The sequence below is a fragment of the Mytilus trossulus genome, chromosome 8, assembly GCF_036588685.1.
Source record: "Mytilus trossulus isolate FHL-02 chromosome 8, PNRI_Mtr1.1.1.hap1, whole genome shotgun sequence".
NCBI classification, from domain to species: Eukaryota; Metazoa; Mollusca; class Bivalvia; order Mytilida; family Mytilidae; genus Mytilus; species Mytilus trossulus.
This window is the reverse complement of record NC_086380.1, coordinates 1,101,896-1,117,031: the sequence shown is the minus strand read 5'-3', so window position 1 is coordinate 1,117,031 and position 15,136 is coordinate 1,101,896. Positions and strand designations below refer to the sequence as shown.

At 32.6% G+C, this 15,136-nt stretch overlaps 2 protein-coding genes across 10 annotated transcripts in view; one reads left to right on the top strand and one right to left on the bottom strand.

Moving 5' to 3' along the window:
- The window catches only part of LOC134728087 (TBC1 domain family member 10A-like), a 30,409-nt gene extending 25,907 nt beyond the window's left edge, over positions 1 to 4,502 (bottom strand). The window contains exons 1-2 of one of the 3 annotated variants that reach the window (XR_010108766.1): positions 4,394 to 4,502; positions 3,876 to 3,996 (exon numbers count right to left, since the gene is read on the bottom strand). Coding sequence is in view for 1 of the 3 variants with exons in the window: in XM_063592492.1 (XP_063448562.1) it covers positions 3,876 to 4,015 (140 nt within the window). In the remaining 2 variants the exon portion in view is untranslated. Of the gene's footprint in view, positions 1 to 3,875; positions 4,353 to 4,393 lie in introns of those variants that run through there. The other 2 variants (XR_010108765.1, XM_063592492.1) reach the window with 2 other exon arrangements.
- A 196-nt stretch (positions 4,503 to 4,698) lies between these two features.
- LOC134728086 (ataxin-2-like protein) overlaps positions 4,699 to 15,136 on the top strand; it is a 33,056-nt gene continuing 22,618 nt past the window's right edge. For all 7 annotated transcript variants that reach the window (XR_010108764.1, XM_063592485.1, XM_063592490.1 and 4 more), the window contains exons 1-8: positions 4,699 to 4,981; positions 6,547 to 6,586; positions 8,048 to 8,101; positions 8,912 to 8,983; positions 9,298 to 9,451; positions 12,906 to 13,039; positions 13,497 to 13,585; positions 14,519 to 14,713. Coding sequence is in view for 6 of the 7 variants with exons in the window: in XM_063592485.1 (XP_063448555.1) it covers positions 4,923 to 4,981; positions 6,547 to 6,586; positions 8,048 to 8,101; positions 8,912 to 8,983; positions 9,298 to 9,451; positions 12,906 to 13,039; positions 13,497 to 13,585; positions 14,519 to 14,713 (797 nt within the window). In the remaining variant the exon portion in view is untranslated. The remainder of the gene's footprint in view (positions 4,982 to 6,546; positions 6,587 to 8,047; positions 8,102 to 8,911; positions 8,984 to 9,297; positions 9,452 to 12,905; positions 13,040 to 13,496; positions 13,586 to 14,518; positions 14,714 to 15,136) is intronic.

Here is a 15,136-nt window from a genome sequence, read left to right as displayed (position 1 = left end):
TCGAATTATATTTGATAAATTTCAGCAGTGTTCCAGCTAGGCCATTTTCAGAGGGCGCAGCGCCCGCCCTTTCCCAAGTGCCACCCTGTGCCCTTTTACAGTTTCCAGGGCGCCCTGCCTTTTTGAAGATCGATTGTATATTAATTTGTTCATATTGATATGATATGTTAATTACTAAATTTTACCTGGGGAAAAGTTTATGACTTTGTTTACGACCCCAAGCTAATTTACAGTTACCGTATAACTGGTGTCATAATCTGTTGTTATAGGTAATCTGTTTATCGGATGGGTCATTAATGATCATCAACTTTAATTCGGCAATTACCTTTGAAGAAATGTGCTTGGGCACAATTTGAAATGTTTACCTTAGTTTCATGGAGAAAACGTAATGACAGAAATTTGAAAACCATAAAAAACTAGTTGAAAACATTGTTTTACTTGTTTTCCATGAAATAAACAGAAAATTCAGACGTATTTGTCATTGACTGCCCTCATTTATGATACGAAAATAACAAAATCGGCCGCCATATTGTTTTCTATTTACATTATATTTACGTACTGTTTATAATCCTCCAAAGAAGGAGCACACCCAAATAAAGAAAGATAACTCAATTTTTTCCTAGCATTGAGTAACTCATTTACGAGGGGGGGTAGGAGGGGTCCTGATCCCGAAATCCCCGGCTTAAAAAAACGAAATCCTGAGGTCCCGAATTTAAATAAAGTAAATCCTGACGTCCCGAAATTCGAAAAAAAAAAGGATTCCCGGATCCGGAAAGGGCAATCCCGAAATCCCAAGCTTAAAAACACCCAATCCCTGAGTCCCGATAAAGGTCCTATCCCCCCTCATTTACCTTACATATTCTAAAATATTACATACTTCCTGCTTAAGAATATATATGTTTAGGTATTTGGAGTTATGGGAAAAGTTAAAGAGAGTCTTAGTAGCAGTGTTGGTAGGATGCCTTGGTCATCTTTTTCTGTATTCTTTATTTTTGATACAATTTTCCCCTGTTGCTGTTTATCCTGGGCTGTATATATTACTGGGCACAGCTGTTTTGTGCTGTATTGCCATTAAGCACAGCAGGGGTAGAAACTGTGAAACTGGTAAAATGTGCCAGACCATAGAAACAGAAGGAAACAGGTCACCTTTCAAAACATACTGCATAAAAAGCTCAACTGTGCCAAGCAATGATCTAAAAACTTGTGCGACAAGCTGCTTGATAAGTTTTTAAGCCTTCAAAGTAGAAAGATAGAGTTATATATGGGCTAATGATGTTGTTCTTGTATAACCTGTGATTCAACGAATAAACACAATGTTTGATTAATATCTTTTATTAAAACATGCCCTTTTCATATTATCATATCACACGGTAAATGCCCTTTTTCAGGATTGGCACCCTGCCCTTTTGAAATCCTAGCTGGAACACTGTTCCAGGCCTGGGGTAATGGTAATTTGTAATTGTAATGCATTGTAATATTACATTTTTTGGAGGTAATGCAAATTAATTTGTAATGCACATTTTCTGCATTACAATTACATGTAATGTAATGATTACTAAATTAGTTAAAAATTGATGTAATGCCTCCTTTACAGTACATTACTTTTCATTACAAATTGGTAAAATACATAAAATTGAAGAATATTGTATAATAAAAATAAAATATTAACAAAAACAAAAAAGTATGAAAAAAAAAATTGTCACAGTTAATTACTGTATTAAATAAATTACATCAACCTTTAAAACACACATTTTAAGGTAATAAATATAAAATGGTAAAAATTATCAAGTCTTGATTTTTTGTTTCATGCCTCCTACTACTCCATCAAAGAGTATAGACACAGGTATGGTGCATTACATGGTGACATCTACTTGTCTGAGCCATGTGAAGAAATTTCAATGAATGCACTGGAATGATGGAAGTCAAATTCAGTGTGCCTTTCTTCTTTGGCTAATACAGCTATTAAGTATTTAGCCATTTCACACACATCAGCTGCTGTAGAAAGGCTTTTTAGTATTGCCAGAAAGGTGTACAGAACTGATCGCTGTTCTCTTAATGATATCAGTTTTGAACCTCTTATGATAATAAAATTCAATGGACATATTGATTAACCAGTATTTGAAGTCTATGTCACTAACACTGTATATATATCTACATAAACCCCTGTAATATTTAACAATTCCTTATAAAAATCTGTTTTGTGAAACGTTTTTAGTTTTTATAGTGAAAAAGTAATGTGTAATGTAATGCATTACACAGCCAAAGTAATTGTAATGTAATGCATTACAAGTGAGAAAAATGTAATTGTAATTGTAATGGAAGAATCACAAAGTAATTGTAATGTAATGCATTACATTGCAATGTAATGGCCCCAGGCCTGCACTGTTCAGTGATAATGGACCTCATACTAAACTCTGAATTATACACAAGAAACTGTAAATGCTGTTGTATCTTTTTACTCAAATAAAGATATGAAAACTTGTACTTTGATGGAGAGTTGCCTCATTGGCACCCATACTGATCTTCTTCATTTGTTCTTGTGTGTATCTTTGTATTGATATATAATTATGTGACTATTTTCTTGCATTCTATTTAGAATTTGTTGTAGTTTTAGCCATAGTGGTTACTTCTGATGGAAATTCAGATGACAGAAGTCTGAATTTTATATTTAATTTCATCATGTTCATGTTTCTCAAAATTTTATCATTTACAAATTCATTTTCTAAAAAAAAGTGGTATGGGTGTCTTTCGCCATCTTGGATTGTAAAAAACAGAGAATCTAAGTTCCATATTTTCTATCAAATTAGCAAAACTTGATGCAAGAATGCAGATATTTCATGTGTTTTTACATTTAAAAGATCCAATTTATAAGAATATAACTTATAAATATAAATATATGTACAAGTGTAGATTATTTTTGGTTGTTTTTAAATATTTTTAAATTGTCATTTTAAGGGGAGGTAACTCTAAAACAGTGCATTTTCTGTTGGATTGTTCATGGAATTTTCCTACTTTGTATTTTAGCCGGAAAAAACGCACAGTGACCCTATCTTTTCTTTTGATATTATCAAAGCATTGTTTGAAAGCTATATTTTCCTAATTTATTTTACAATTCTATCATTTCGTTTAGTTTCTATTCACAAAATGGTGTTTTTTCATGTATAATCCATACAAAATGTGTCATTTTGTCACGATCCGTAGCTTGAAATAATGCACGGTGACCTATCATTTTTATAATATTTTTTAACATGTATCAATAGATACTACATTTTGGCAAAGTATGAACAAATTCTATCATTTTTATTTTAGACTCCCATACCACCTTAAGGTAATTTTTAGTACATGACGATAAAATGTACACTTTCTTCATGTTCTTTTAGACGATAAAAAATCAGCTGAATTTCACAAATCAAGCTATTTTTTTCCAAAAAAAACCGGTAATAATTATTTGAGACATCTGACCAATCACAATAAGGATATTTTGACGAATGATGCTGAATTTTTAAACAATTTGACGCTTAACGTAGTGAAAATGACCGTTTGACACCTGACGGTAAAGAGCATTACCATCCTCATACAATGTATGATTTCAGAATGAGATTTTACTATTAAACCTTATCATTAGTTGGCTACCATTACTGGACATCACACAAGTTCCAGTAAAATTTTGACGTCATAATAGAAAATATCTGATGCCACAATGGAACAGTTATTGTTGTATATATTAAATGTCAAAAGTTCAAGAGGGAATAGCTACAAAGTACAAGATGTATCAAGGTTCCTATGTCATTTCCTTAAAGATTTAAAAATTGATAAACTATGGTTACCTTAACTGACTCATTAATTGATGCATATTGTTTGGGATATAAACTTACTCGTCTGGGTCAGTATATTGGTCACCACCCATGAAACCAAATCTATCGACATGAGCCATAGCACTCCCATTTTGCATTTCCCTTCCTTTCTCAATCTCCTTCGTGTCTCTCGGACTATCATCTGGAATTGCATTTGCCATGTTCTAGAATGAAATGTCTATCATGTACATATTATTTTAGATGTTAAGTCATGCTTTGCCTTGCATTACTAAATTATTTTTTTTATAGATTGTTGATGTTAGAGGTGTCTTGGGCTGGTTAAAAGATTGGAAACTGTCCTCTCGAACAATGACAGCTTGTTTTATTCTATCTACAAACAACAGCACTTAAATAATTTGTTTTCAGGACTGATCGACGAAGGGTGTCAACTGTTATAACCCAGAATTTATTTGCTTGATGATCTTCAGGAAGTGGTGTCTACCGGAAGTTTACAATTTTATGACACATGCTCATTGAACCATGACGAAATAATTATCGGACTTTCTTTCTCATTTCTTTTCGCTTTAAATAAACTTAACCATGCAAAATCTTTACACAAATAGTATAATGACTGGTTTTATTTCAATAGACTGTCTAGTTGTTTTCAAATAATTTCATTGGGGTCAAATCGAGAGAGACCGACATTGGTTTTTTCACACAACTCACTACTTCTTGGAACAACCGAAATAGTCCGCATTCATGTATTCATTTATCTGATATCACAGCTAAGGGAATACTGTAAATAATAATAAAAATAGTAATAAAAAGATGTTAATAAATGGTTTAGCATCAAATCTGCAAAAAAGAGGCAATAGTTATAAAATTTAATATAAGAAAAGTAGTGCGTCCTCCATAGCAGAAATATATTCTACCGCGTAGCAGCCTGTGGCAGAATAAATCAACTTTGATTGAACAAACCAACACTTAACATATATTGCATTGATTTGCTTTTAGTGACATTATATTTAAACTATAATATTTGCGGAAGAGATCGGTACATATTTTGTACCGATATGAACTCCTGATTTGGAGAGGATCACATTCTAAACACGACCTGACAGGACCTCCATGATGAACAGTCAAAAGAGAAACAGAACCCATCGACCCAACACAAATACTGGAAACAGGTGCTTTTATTCGGTGTCTCACAACAATTTACCCCTCATCAGCATGTCATTTTAGACAATTTCATTGTCAGTGAGCCAACAGCCTTTGTTTACTTTTTTTATCCTCAAGTCAGTCTCAGTATCTCGATGTTACACGTTGTTCATCATTCGATGCGGCCATGATTTCGGTCTGGCGAATAATTTACATTATATTTAACTGTAATTAAACCAGATTGTGAATTAAACGGTTAAATTATTTTTAAAGATAAAATGTCCAGAAGATATTTCAGTTGACACACTTCTTGATTATCATGACAATATGAAGAATTTCAATACACCTTAAGTCCTTATCGCTAATCCCGACTGACCCGGCCGCTTGAACTTGTGACACATACAACAATCACTTTTTCATTGTGGCGTCAGATATTTTGTATTATGACGTCAAAATTTTATGGGAACCTGCGTGATATCCAGCTATGAGGGACAAATAGCGATAAGGTGTATTAAATGCGGAGGGTGGTAAAGGGGGATACTGAACACGGAAACACTTGAAATAAAAATTGCAAAAACATTGCATGAAAAATAAAAAAATTGAGGACAACGAAGCACGAGAAATAAAGGGGTAAATATTAAGGGAAAAGTACCATAAGTTATTACTCAGTCGTTCTTGGTGATCATACAGCCTTATTAATGGACATGGAGACTTTCCGGTCAACTTTAAGTGTCCGCTACTTTCATCTTTTATGAAGAAAAAAATATTCACAGTAATTTGATGAACTTCAATGATACCATACATAATGCAAAAGTAGAATGAAAACAACATACACCAATTACTATTAGATTTCATAAATTTCAGAGGGTATGCAGTATAACAAATTGCGGGACATGCACAAGATATAAAGAGCACAGTCACGAAACACGGAAAATAGAATAAGGGGAAACACGAAGCACTCAAATTGATCCAAACACGAGAAAACGAGAAATAAAATGTCAAAACACGAAAATATGGGAAATAAAAAGGCTGAAAACATTGCACGAAAATAACCCTTTACCACCCTCAATGAGAAATTACATATTTTTACAGGAGCACTAAGATAAAAATCCTGAAGAAATTTAGTTATTTTGTACCATTGAAAACTGGTACATGTACCAATGTAAACATATACATGGCATTCTTATTCTGCAGTACCTCATGTATATACCATTATGAACATGATTTGCAAACTCACCAACTTACAAACCCACAAGCATGATAAGTGATATTATTTGCTTTAAATTACCTAAATAATTCTGCTTTCCCCCTTAATACACTTTTATCACTATTTTCTCCACCATTTCTGGACATAAGTTCCCAAAAATTTTGACGTCATAATAGAAAATATCTGACACCACAGCAGGACATTCCAAATAGCGATAAGGTGTACATGTACATATTTCCAAAAATGTGATGGCATCCTTTATAATCATGATAATTGAAAAAATAATTTACGTTAATTTTGTATAATATTCATACTATAATTTTGATATAATGAGTTTGTATTGTTATAAAAATAAAACTGTTGATATATATTTACTTGTTGTTTTAGGGTGACAAAAGCAAGAGGAAGCTTTGACAAGAATGTTATTGTAAGTAAGATTGGCTGTAAAAAGATATGTAATAATAATCAGTCACAGCTCTATAAACTTAAAACTTACAAGTTATTACCAAGAATAACTGAAACTTTGTCTCTTGTGAAACTTTGTATTTCATTAAATACCTCACATAGTGCATACTAGAACAATAAATTTAACCACAAATATGATTAGGGACGACATCAAAAGTTCAATGAAGGATAAAAAAACTTAATTCACATAGTATCTTTCTGCATGTCTTTCTGCAGTTCTAAAAATTCTATACTTTTAATTGATACATAGTGTAAATGGACTTTGACTCACTTCATTGCACTTTCTATGTTAACATTACACTTCTACCATGTCTACACTGACAGCAGTAATCATAGGCAAAACATAGGCTTCTGTGGTCACTTCTACCATGTCTACACTGACAGCAGTAATCATAGGCAAAACATAGGCTTCTGTGGAACCTCTTACTAACTTTACTTCTACCATGTCTACACTGACATCTGTAATCATAGGCAAAACATAGGCTTCTGTGGAACCTTTTACTAACTATCTACACTGACAGCAGTAATCATAGGCAAAACATAGGCTTCTGTGGAACCTCTTACTAACTATCTACACTGACATCTGTAATCATAGGCAAAACATAGGCTTCTGTGGAACCTCTTACTTCTACCATGTCTACACTGACATCTGTAATCATAGGCAAAACATAGGCTTCTGTGGAACCTCTTACTTCTACCATGTCTACACTGACATCTGTAATCATAGGCAAAACATAGGCTTCTGTGGAACCTCTTACTAACTAAACAAAATACACTTCTACCATGTCTACACTGACAGCAGTAATCATAGGCAAAACATAGGCTTCTGTGGAACCTCTTACTAACTAAACAAAATAAATTGCTTTATTTTAGATGGATAGAAAGTTAAATATCAGAAACTTAAAACTACAAAAAAAGTATCAGCAATACAAGATTTACAACTGAGTCAACAAGACCAAAATAGTCTCTTTATATACATGTACATACATTATTTGAGTTTGCAGTGATAAGTTTTACCAATGTTTTTTTCCATATCTAGATCTTAAAATAATTAATACCTTAAAATCATGAATGGCTAGATAGAAAATTTTTAAAGCAAAAGTTATCAGAAAGAATGTCCTGCAAGATCTACAAACATAATTGGTTTATAGTTTTATCATGACAAGTTACAGTTCTAGTTTGAAATTTGTTCCAGTCTGAGGATTTTGTGCAGAGATATGGTCCTTTGACTTAACAATCACTGAAACAATCAGTTTCGACACACTGTTTTTCATGCTTGAAGATATTGACTTGACATTGGTTATTTTGTTTACACCATGACAAGTTAAAGATCTTGTTAGAATCTGGTTCCATTACAATGAGTTTTAAACCAGCATGGGACTTAGAATTGCCATGCCATAATATAAATATGTTTTATTTACAGAGTGAAGGAATTTTTACCAATCCCAGATTTACCTATATTGCAACTAGTCTTGTTGTAAGTATTATATCTCTGAGCTGCTACAGTCCTAATTCTCAATCTTATTCTAGGGAGTCCACATTATAAATATCTAATAATTATAACTGACAATATCATTTCATCTAACACCATGAACACTGAGACTTATATAATATGAAATATGCACTCTTATGTACATGATGTAATACATGTATTAAACAGTGGTAATTTTACATATTTTTGTCTGTACTATGTGAAATAAATATTAAAAGTGTAAAAATCAGAGAACTTACTTTCAACTTTATCTTCAACATCACTTCTTCAGAACAGACCAACACAACAAACCCACCGAGGAAAACTCAATTATTTTTACCAGTAACAAAACGTAGGCATCAGACAAGTAGCATCAACATATTAGTTGTCCAAGATATATATTAGTTGGACAGTGTGCTAGTGACATTATACTGTTCTAACATAATAAGATATGTATGAGGTCAGTAAATTCTAATTAAGTGAGATGGAAGCTCAAACCCTACATGGATTTGAATATTATACCACATCTTTTTTATATACATGATATACATGATTAAGTACAGTTGGGTTTATGATGCTACAATGTATACCGCTTTACATCTTTATATGAATATAAGAAGATAAGGTATAATTGCAAATGAGACAACTCTCCAAAGACCAAATGACATTGTAGCTAACAACTATTACTCACTGTATGGCCTTCAACAATGAGCAAAACACAAACCCCATAGTTATCTATAAAAGGCCCTGAAATGACATGTAAATATATACATTGCCGTACAAAACTGAATTATTTTTAACATATTATGTTTGTAGGGATGCTGTGTTCAACTTCAAGTGAAGAATGGAAAATGCTATGAAGGAATCCTTAAAACATGTAGTCCAAAGGTAATTAATATCATCTTTTTTAGAGGAAACAATGGTGTACAATACATTAATTATGGTATCTATGATCAATTATCATATAGAGTTTATCCATGTTCTCCCAAGATGTTCAGATAGCACCATGGCATGGTTGTATGGCTGAGTCATTATTCATTGTTTAGTTTATTAACATGATGTAGTGGTGAAGGTTACCAATGCAAATGGTAAGATTTAAAAAAAAAAACATTGTACAAAGATGCCAACAAAAGCACTGAAACATTTCATTAAACCTGTTAAAAGATTACTTATATCTTATATTTTGTTTATTATTTTTTTAGATGGACGTTGTATTAGAAATGGCCCATAAAATTGATGACACTGGCAATAATAATGTTCCTTCCAGAGAGCTTGTACAAGAGAAGATAATATTTAACTGTGGAGATATTTTAATGATTACAGCTGTTGATGTAGATTTAGATTATGCTGTTAAAGGTAGGAACTCACTGTCTTTTACAATATTAATAATGCCACAATGGCCACAGTGTTGATGTAGATTTAGATTATGCTGTTAAAGGTAGAAACTCACTGTCTTTTACAATATTAATAATGCCACAATGGCCACAGTGTTGATGTAGATTTAGATTATGCTGTTAAAGGTAGAAACTCACTGTCTTTTACAATATTAATAATGCCACAATGGCCACAGTGTTGATGTAGATTTAGATTATGCTGTTAAAGGTAGAAACTCACTGTCTTTTACAATATTAATAATGCCACAATGGCCACAGTGTTGATGTAGATTTAGATTATGCTGTTAAAGGTAGAAACTCACTGTCTTTTACAATATTAATAATGCCACAATGGCCACAGTGTTGATGTAGATTTAGATTATGCTGTTAAAGGTAGAAACTCACTGTCTTTTACAATATTAATAATGCCACAATGGCCACAGTGTTGATGTAGATTTAGATTATGCTGTTAAAGGTAGGAACTCACTGTCTTTTACAATATTAATAATGCCACACTGGCCACAGTGATGATGTAGATTTAGATTATGCTGTTAAAGGTAGAAACTCACTGTCTTTTACAATATTAATAATGCCACAATGGCCACAGTGTTGATGTAGATTTAGATTATGCTGTTGAAGGTAGGAACTAACTGTCTTTTACAATATTAATAATGCCACAATGGCCACAGTGTTGATGTAGATTTAGATTATGCTGTTAAAGGTAGGAACTCACTGTCTTTTACAATATTAATAATGCCACAATGGCCACAGTGTTGATGTAGATTTAGATTATGCTGTTAAAGGTAGAAACTCACTGTCTTTTACAATATTAATAATGCCACAATGGCCACAGTGTTGATGTAGATTTAGATTAGGCTGTTAAAGGTAAGTACTCACAGCTATCTCTTAAATATTTATTACAATATATAATGCCACAATGGCCACAGTGTTGATGTAGATTTAGATTATGCTGTTAAAGGTAGAAACTCACTGTCTTTTACAATATTAATAATGCCACAATGGCCACAGTGTTGATGTAGATTTAGATTATGCTGTTAAAGGTAGAAACTCACTGTCTTTTACAATATTAATAATGCCACAATGGCCACAGTGTTGATGTAGATTTAGATTATGCTGTTAAAGGTAGGAACTCACTGTCTTTTACAATATTAATAATGCCACAATGGCCACAGTGTTGATGTAGATTTAGATTATGCTGTTAAAGGTAAGTACTCACAGCTATCTCTTAAATATTTATTACAATATATAATGCCACAATGGCCACAGTGTTGATGTAGATTTAGATTATGCTGTTAAAGGTAGAAACTCACTGTCTTTTACAATATTAATAATGCCACAATGGCCACAGTGTTGATGTAGATTTAGATTAGGCTGTTAAAGGTAAGTACTCACAGCTATCTCTTAAATATTTATTACAATATATAATGCCACAATGGCCACAGTGTTGATGTAGATTTAGATTATGCTGTTAAAGGTAGGAACTCACTGTCTTTTACAATATTAATAATGCCACAATGGCCACAGTGTTGATGTAGATTTAGATTATGCTGTTAAAGGTAGGAACTCACTGTCTTTTACAATATTAATAATGCCACAATGGCCACAGTGTTGATGTAGATTTAGATTATGCTGTTAAAGGTAGGAACTAACTGTCTTTTATAATATTAATAATGCCACAATGGCCACAGTGTTGATGTAGATTTAGATTATGCTGTTAAACGTAGAAACTCACTGTCTTTTATAATATTAATAATGCCACAATGGCCACAGTGTTGATGTAGATTTAGATTATGCTGTTAAAGGTAGGAACTCACTGTCTTTTACAATATTAATAATGCCACAATGGCCACAGTGTTGATGTAGATTTAGATTATGCTGTTAAAGGTAGGAACTAACTGTCTTTTATAATATTAATAATGCCACAATGGCCACAGTGTTGATGTAGATTTAGATTATGCTGTTAAAGGTAGGAACTAACTGTCTTTTATAATATTAATAATGCCACAATGGCCACAGTGATGATGTAGATTTAGATTATGCTGTTAAAGGTAGGAACTAACTGTCTTTTACAATATTAATAATGCCACAATGGCCACAGTGTTAATGTAGATTTAGATTTAGCTGTTAAAGGTAGGAACTCACTGTCTTTTACAATATTAATAATGCCACACTGGCCACAGTGTTGATGTAGATTTAGATTATGCTGTTAAAGGTAGGAACTCACTGTCTTTTACAATATTAATAATGCCACAATGGCCACAGTGTTGATGTAGATTTAGATTATGCTGTTAAAGGTAGGAACTCACTGTCTTTTACAATATTAATAATGCCACAATGGCCACAGTGTTGATGTAGATTTAGATTATGCTGTTAAAGGTAGAAACTCACTGTCTTTTACAATATTAATAATGCCACAATGGCCACAGTAATGATGTAGATTTAGATTATGCTGTTAAAGGTAGGAACTCACTGTCTTTTACAATATTAATAATGCCACAATGGCCACAGTGTTGATGTAGATTTAGATTATGCTGTTAAAGGTAGGAACTCACTGTCTTTTACAATATTAATAATGCCACAATGGCCACAGTGTTGATGTAGATTTAGATTATGCTGTTAAAGGTAGAAACTCACTGTCTTTTACAATATTAATAATGCCACAATGGCCACAGTGTTGATGTAGATTTAGATTATGCTGTTAAAGGTAGGAACTCACTGTCTTTTACAATATTAATAATGCCACAATGGCCACAGTGTTGATGTAGATTTAGATTATGCTGTTAAAGGTAGGAACTCACTGTCTTTTACAATATTAATAATGCCACAATGGCCACAGTGTTGATGTAGATTTAGATTATGCTGTTAAAGGTAGAAACTCACTGTCTTTTACAATATTAATAATGCCACAATGGCCACAGTGTTGATGTAGATTTAGATTATGCTGTTAAAGGTAGGAACTCACTGTCTTTTACAATATTAATAATGCCACAATGGCCACAGTGATGATGTAGATTTAGATTATGCTGTTAAAGGTAGGAACTAACTGTCTTTTACAATATTAATAATGCCACAATGGCCACAGTGATGATGTAGATTTAGATTAGGCTGTTAAAGGTAAGTACTCACAGCTATCTCTTAAATATTTATTACAATATATAATGCCACAATGACCACAGTGTTGATGTAGATTTAGATTATGCTGTTAAAGGTAGGAACTCACTGTCTTTTACAATATTAATAATGCCACAATGGCCACAGTGTTGATGTAGATTTAGATTATGCTGTTAAAGGTAAGTACTCACAGCTATCTCTTAAATATTTATTACAATATATAATGCCACAAGAATCTAATATTTATGACAATTCCACAGCTGTGATAAAGAAGTGTATTCTAATAAAAAGTTTTATTGTTTCAGATACATTTACTGACACTGCAATAACAAAACAGAATGGAGTTGCTGACAAAGAACTTCGTGAACTGACTCCTTGGGAGCCGGAGGAATCAGAAACTCAAGGGGGAGGGGGTCTACATGATGGGGGAGGAGCATCAGTGAGTAATCTTTATGTACTAAGTATTTGTTCTCTTTTTTGGTTTGGTCTACAGTAGTCATGGTAGGTAGTATGGGGACTATTTCTTCTAAACCAAGTATCAGTTTTAAACAATGAAGTTGTGGTCACGCAAACTTGAAACTTCTATGGATAAATAAACTATTTGTATATTATATTTCATGGGTAGAAGACCAGGGTGTTTTATACATTGTATTCAGATGTGTTGATTTTTTAAGCTTCAGTCTGTCATATGTCATTTTCCACAACATCATTTTCATGGTTAAGCCACTACTTAAAGATTTATCAAGTTTTTTGTCATTTGAATTTTACATAATTTAATAATTCATGTAATGGAATAACTGTAAATACTTGATACAAAAAAAAACTTTAATGATGCTCATAATACTAGATAATGTAAAAACAATATTTTGAACATGTTTTATTTTATTAAATTTCAGAATGGATGGGATGCCGATGACATGTTTTCAACAAATGAAAGACAGTTTAATGTTAAATCTACATACGATGATTCTTTACACCAATACACGTTAGTATTACCTGTTTACACCAATAACGTCAGTATTCCATGAACCAAATATAAATGAAAATATGTGGTATGAGTGTCAATGAGACAACTTCATCCAAGTCACAATGTTTAAAAAGTTAACAATTTCAGGTTACAGTCTTTAACCCAGAGCCTTGGATCACACTACACAGGGCCCAAAAAAGACAAGTGTTAATCACATGAAAATCAATATAATCTTATATAAGACAGGCACATGAACAAACAACAACCACTGAACAACAGGCTCCTTACTGTTAAGATAAAGGCAGATAAATGTTAAACTAACATTTGTTGATACTAAACACAATACATATAATGACACATATTAGAAATCCCTCAACAGATTAATTTCCAATCAACATAGATTAATCTTGACAAAAATACACTTTAGTATACCACCAATACAGATTAGTTTTCAATATATATAGAAATGATTTCAAGATGTTATAGTTTTAAATCAAAACAGGACAGTAACAAATCTGATTTCAAGATAAACAATGTTTCTTTATGAATTCAGTAAAGTTTTCGTCTTTCAGTTGATTATGTTTTAATAAGGAAACTATGGTAAAGGTTACAAATTCTGATCATATATCATACATGTCATATGATAACTTTATTAAATTGGAAGGCCGACTGACTGATTACTGGTTCATTAACTTTCAGGATTATTGTGATACATTGGATAAGCAAATTACCTATAACAACAAATTATTACACTCATTTTAACCATTGATTTTAATGTCCTTTTACCATTTCTCTGGATTGTAAACAGCATTTAATAGATCCTATTTTGTGATCAAAGAGTATGATCTGCTGCACTTTGGATGGTACTGTTCTAGCTTATTCTTTGAAAGTCAAGTTTAATGAAGAGTTTATAACAGTTTTAAGTTAAGTTTTTGTTATTTGTTTACGTAGGGTGCCTTTAGAAAAACGTGACACAAAGGAATATAGAGAGAAAGAAGAAAGAGCAGCTCTGTTAGCTCAAGAAATAGAGAAGAGTGATGGATATCGCCAGAGGACAGATCTAGAGAACAATGGGGAAGGGGAGAATGAAGAATCTAAATTTAGTGCAGTAGTTCGGCCTGATAATGCCGCTCCTAACCCTGGAAAGTAAGTCCATTAAGTCAGGGTTAGTAGGGAATATGAAAAGAAAAAGAAAGAATGGTGTAACTAAACTTGTTTTCTTGCTACAATGAAATAATGAAAATTTCTGTAACATTCCTTTATAATTATAAGAGAAGGAATAGTTTTTTTATGCACCACCTACGATAGTAGAGGGGCATTATGTTTTCTGGTCTCTGCGTCTGTCTGTCTGTCTGTTCCTCCTTCCGTCCGTCCGTCTGTTCAGTCGTCCGTCTGTCCTGCTTCCGGTTAAAGTTTTTGGTCAAGGTAGTTTTTTATGAAGTTGAAGTCCAATCAACTTGAAACTTAGTACACATGTTCCTTATGATATGATCTTTCTAATTTTAAAGCCAAATTAATTTTTGACCCCAATTTCATGGTCCACCGAACATAGAAAATGAAAGTATGTTT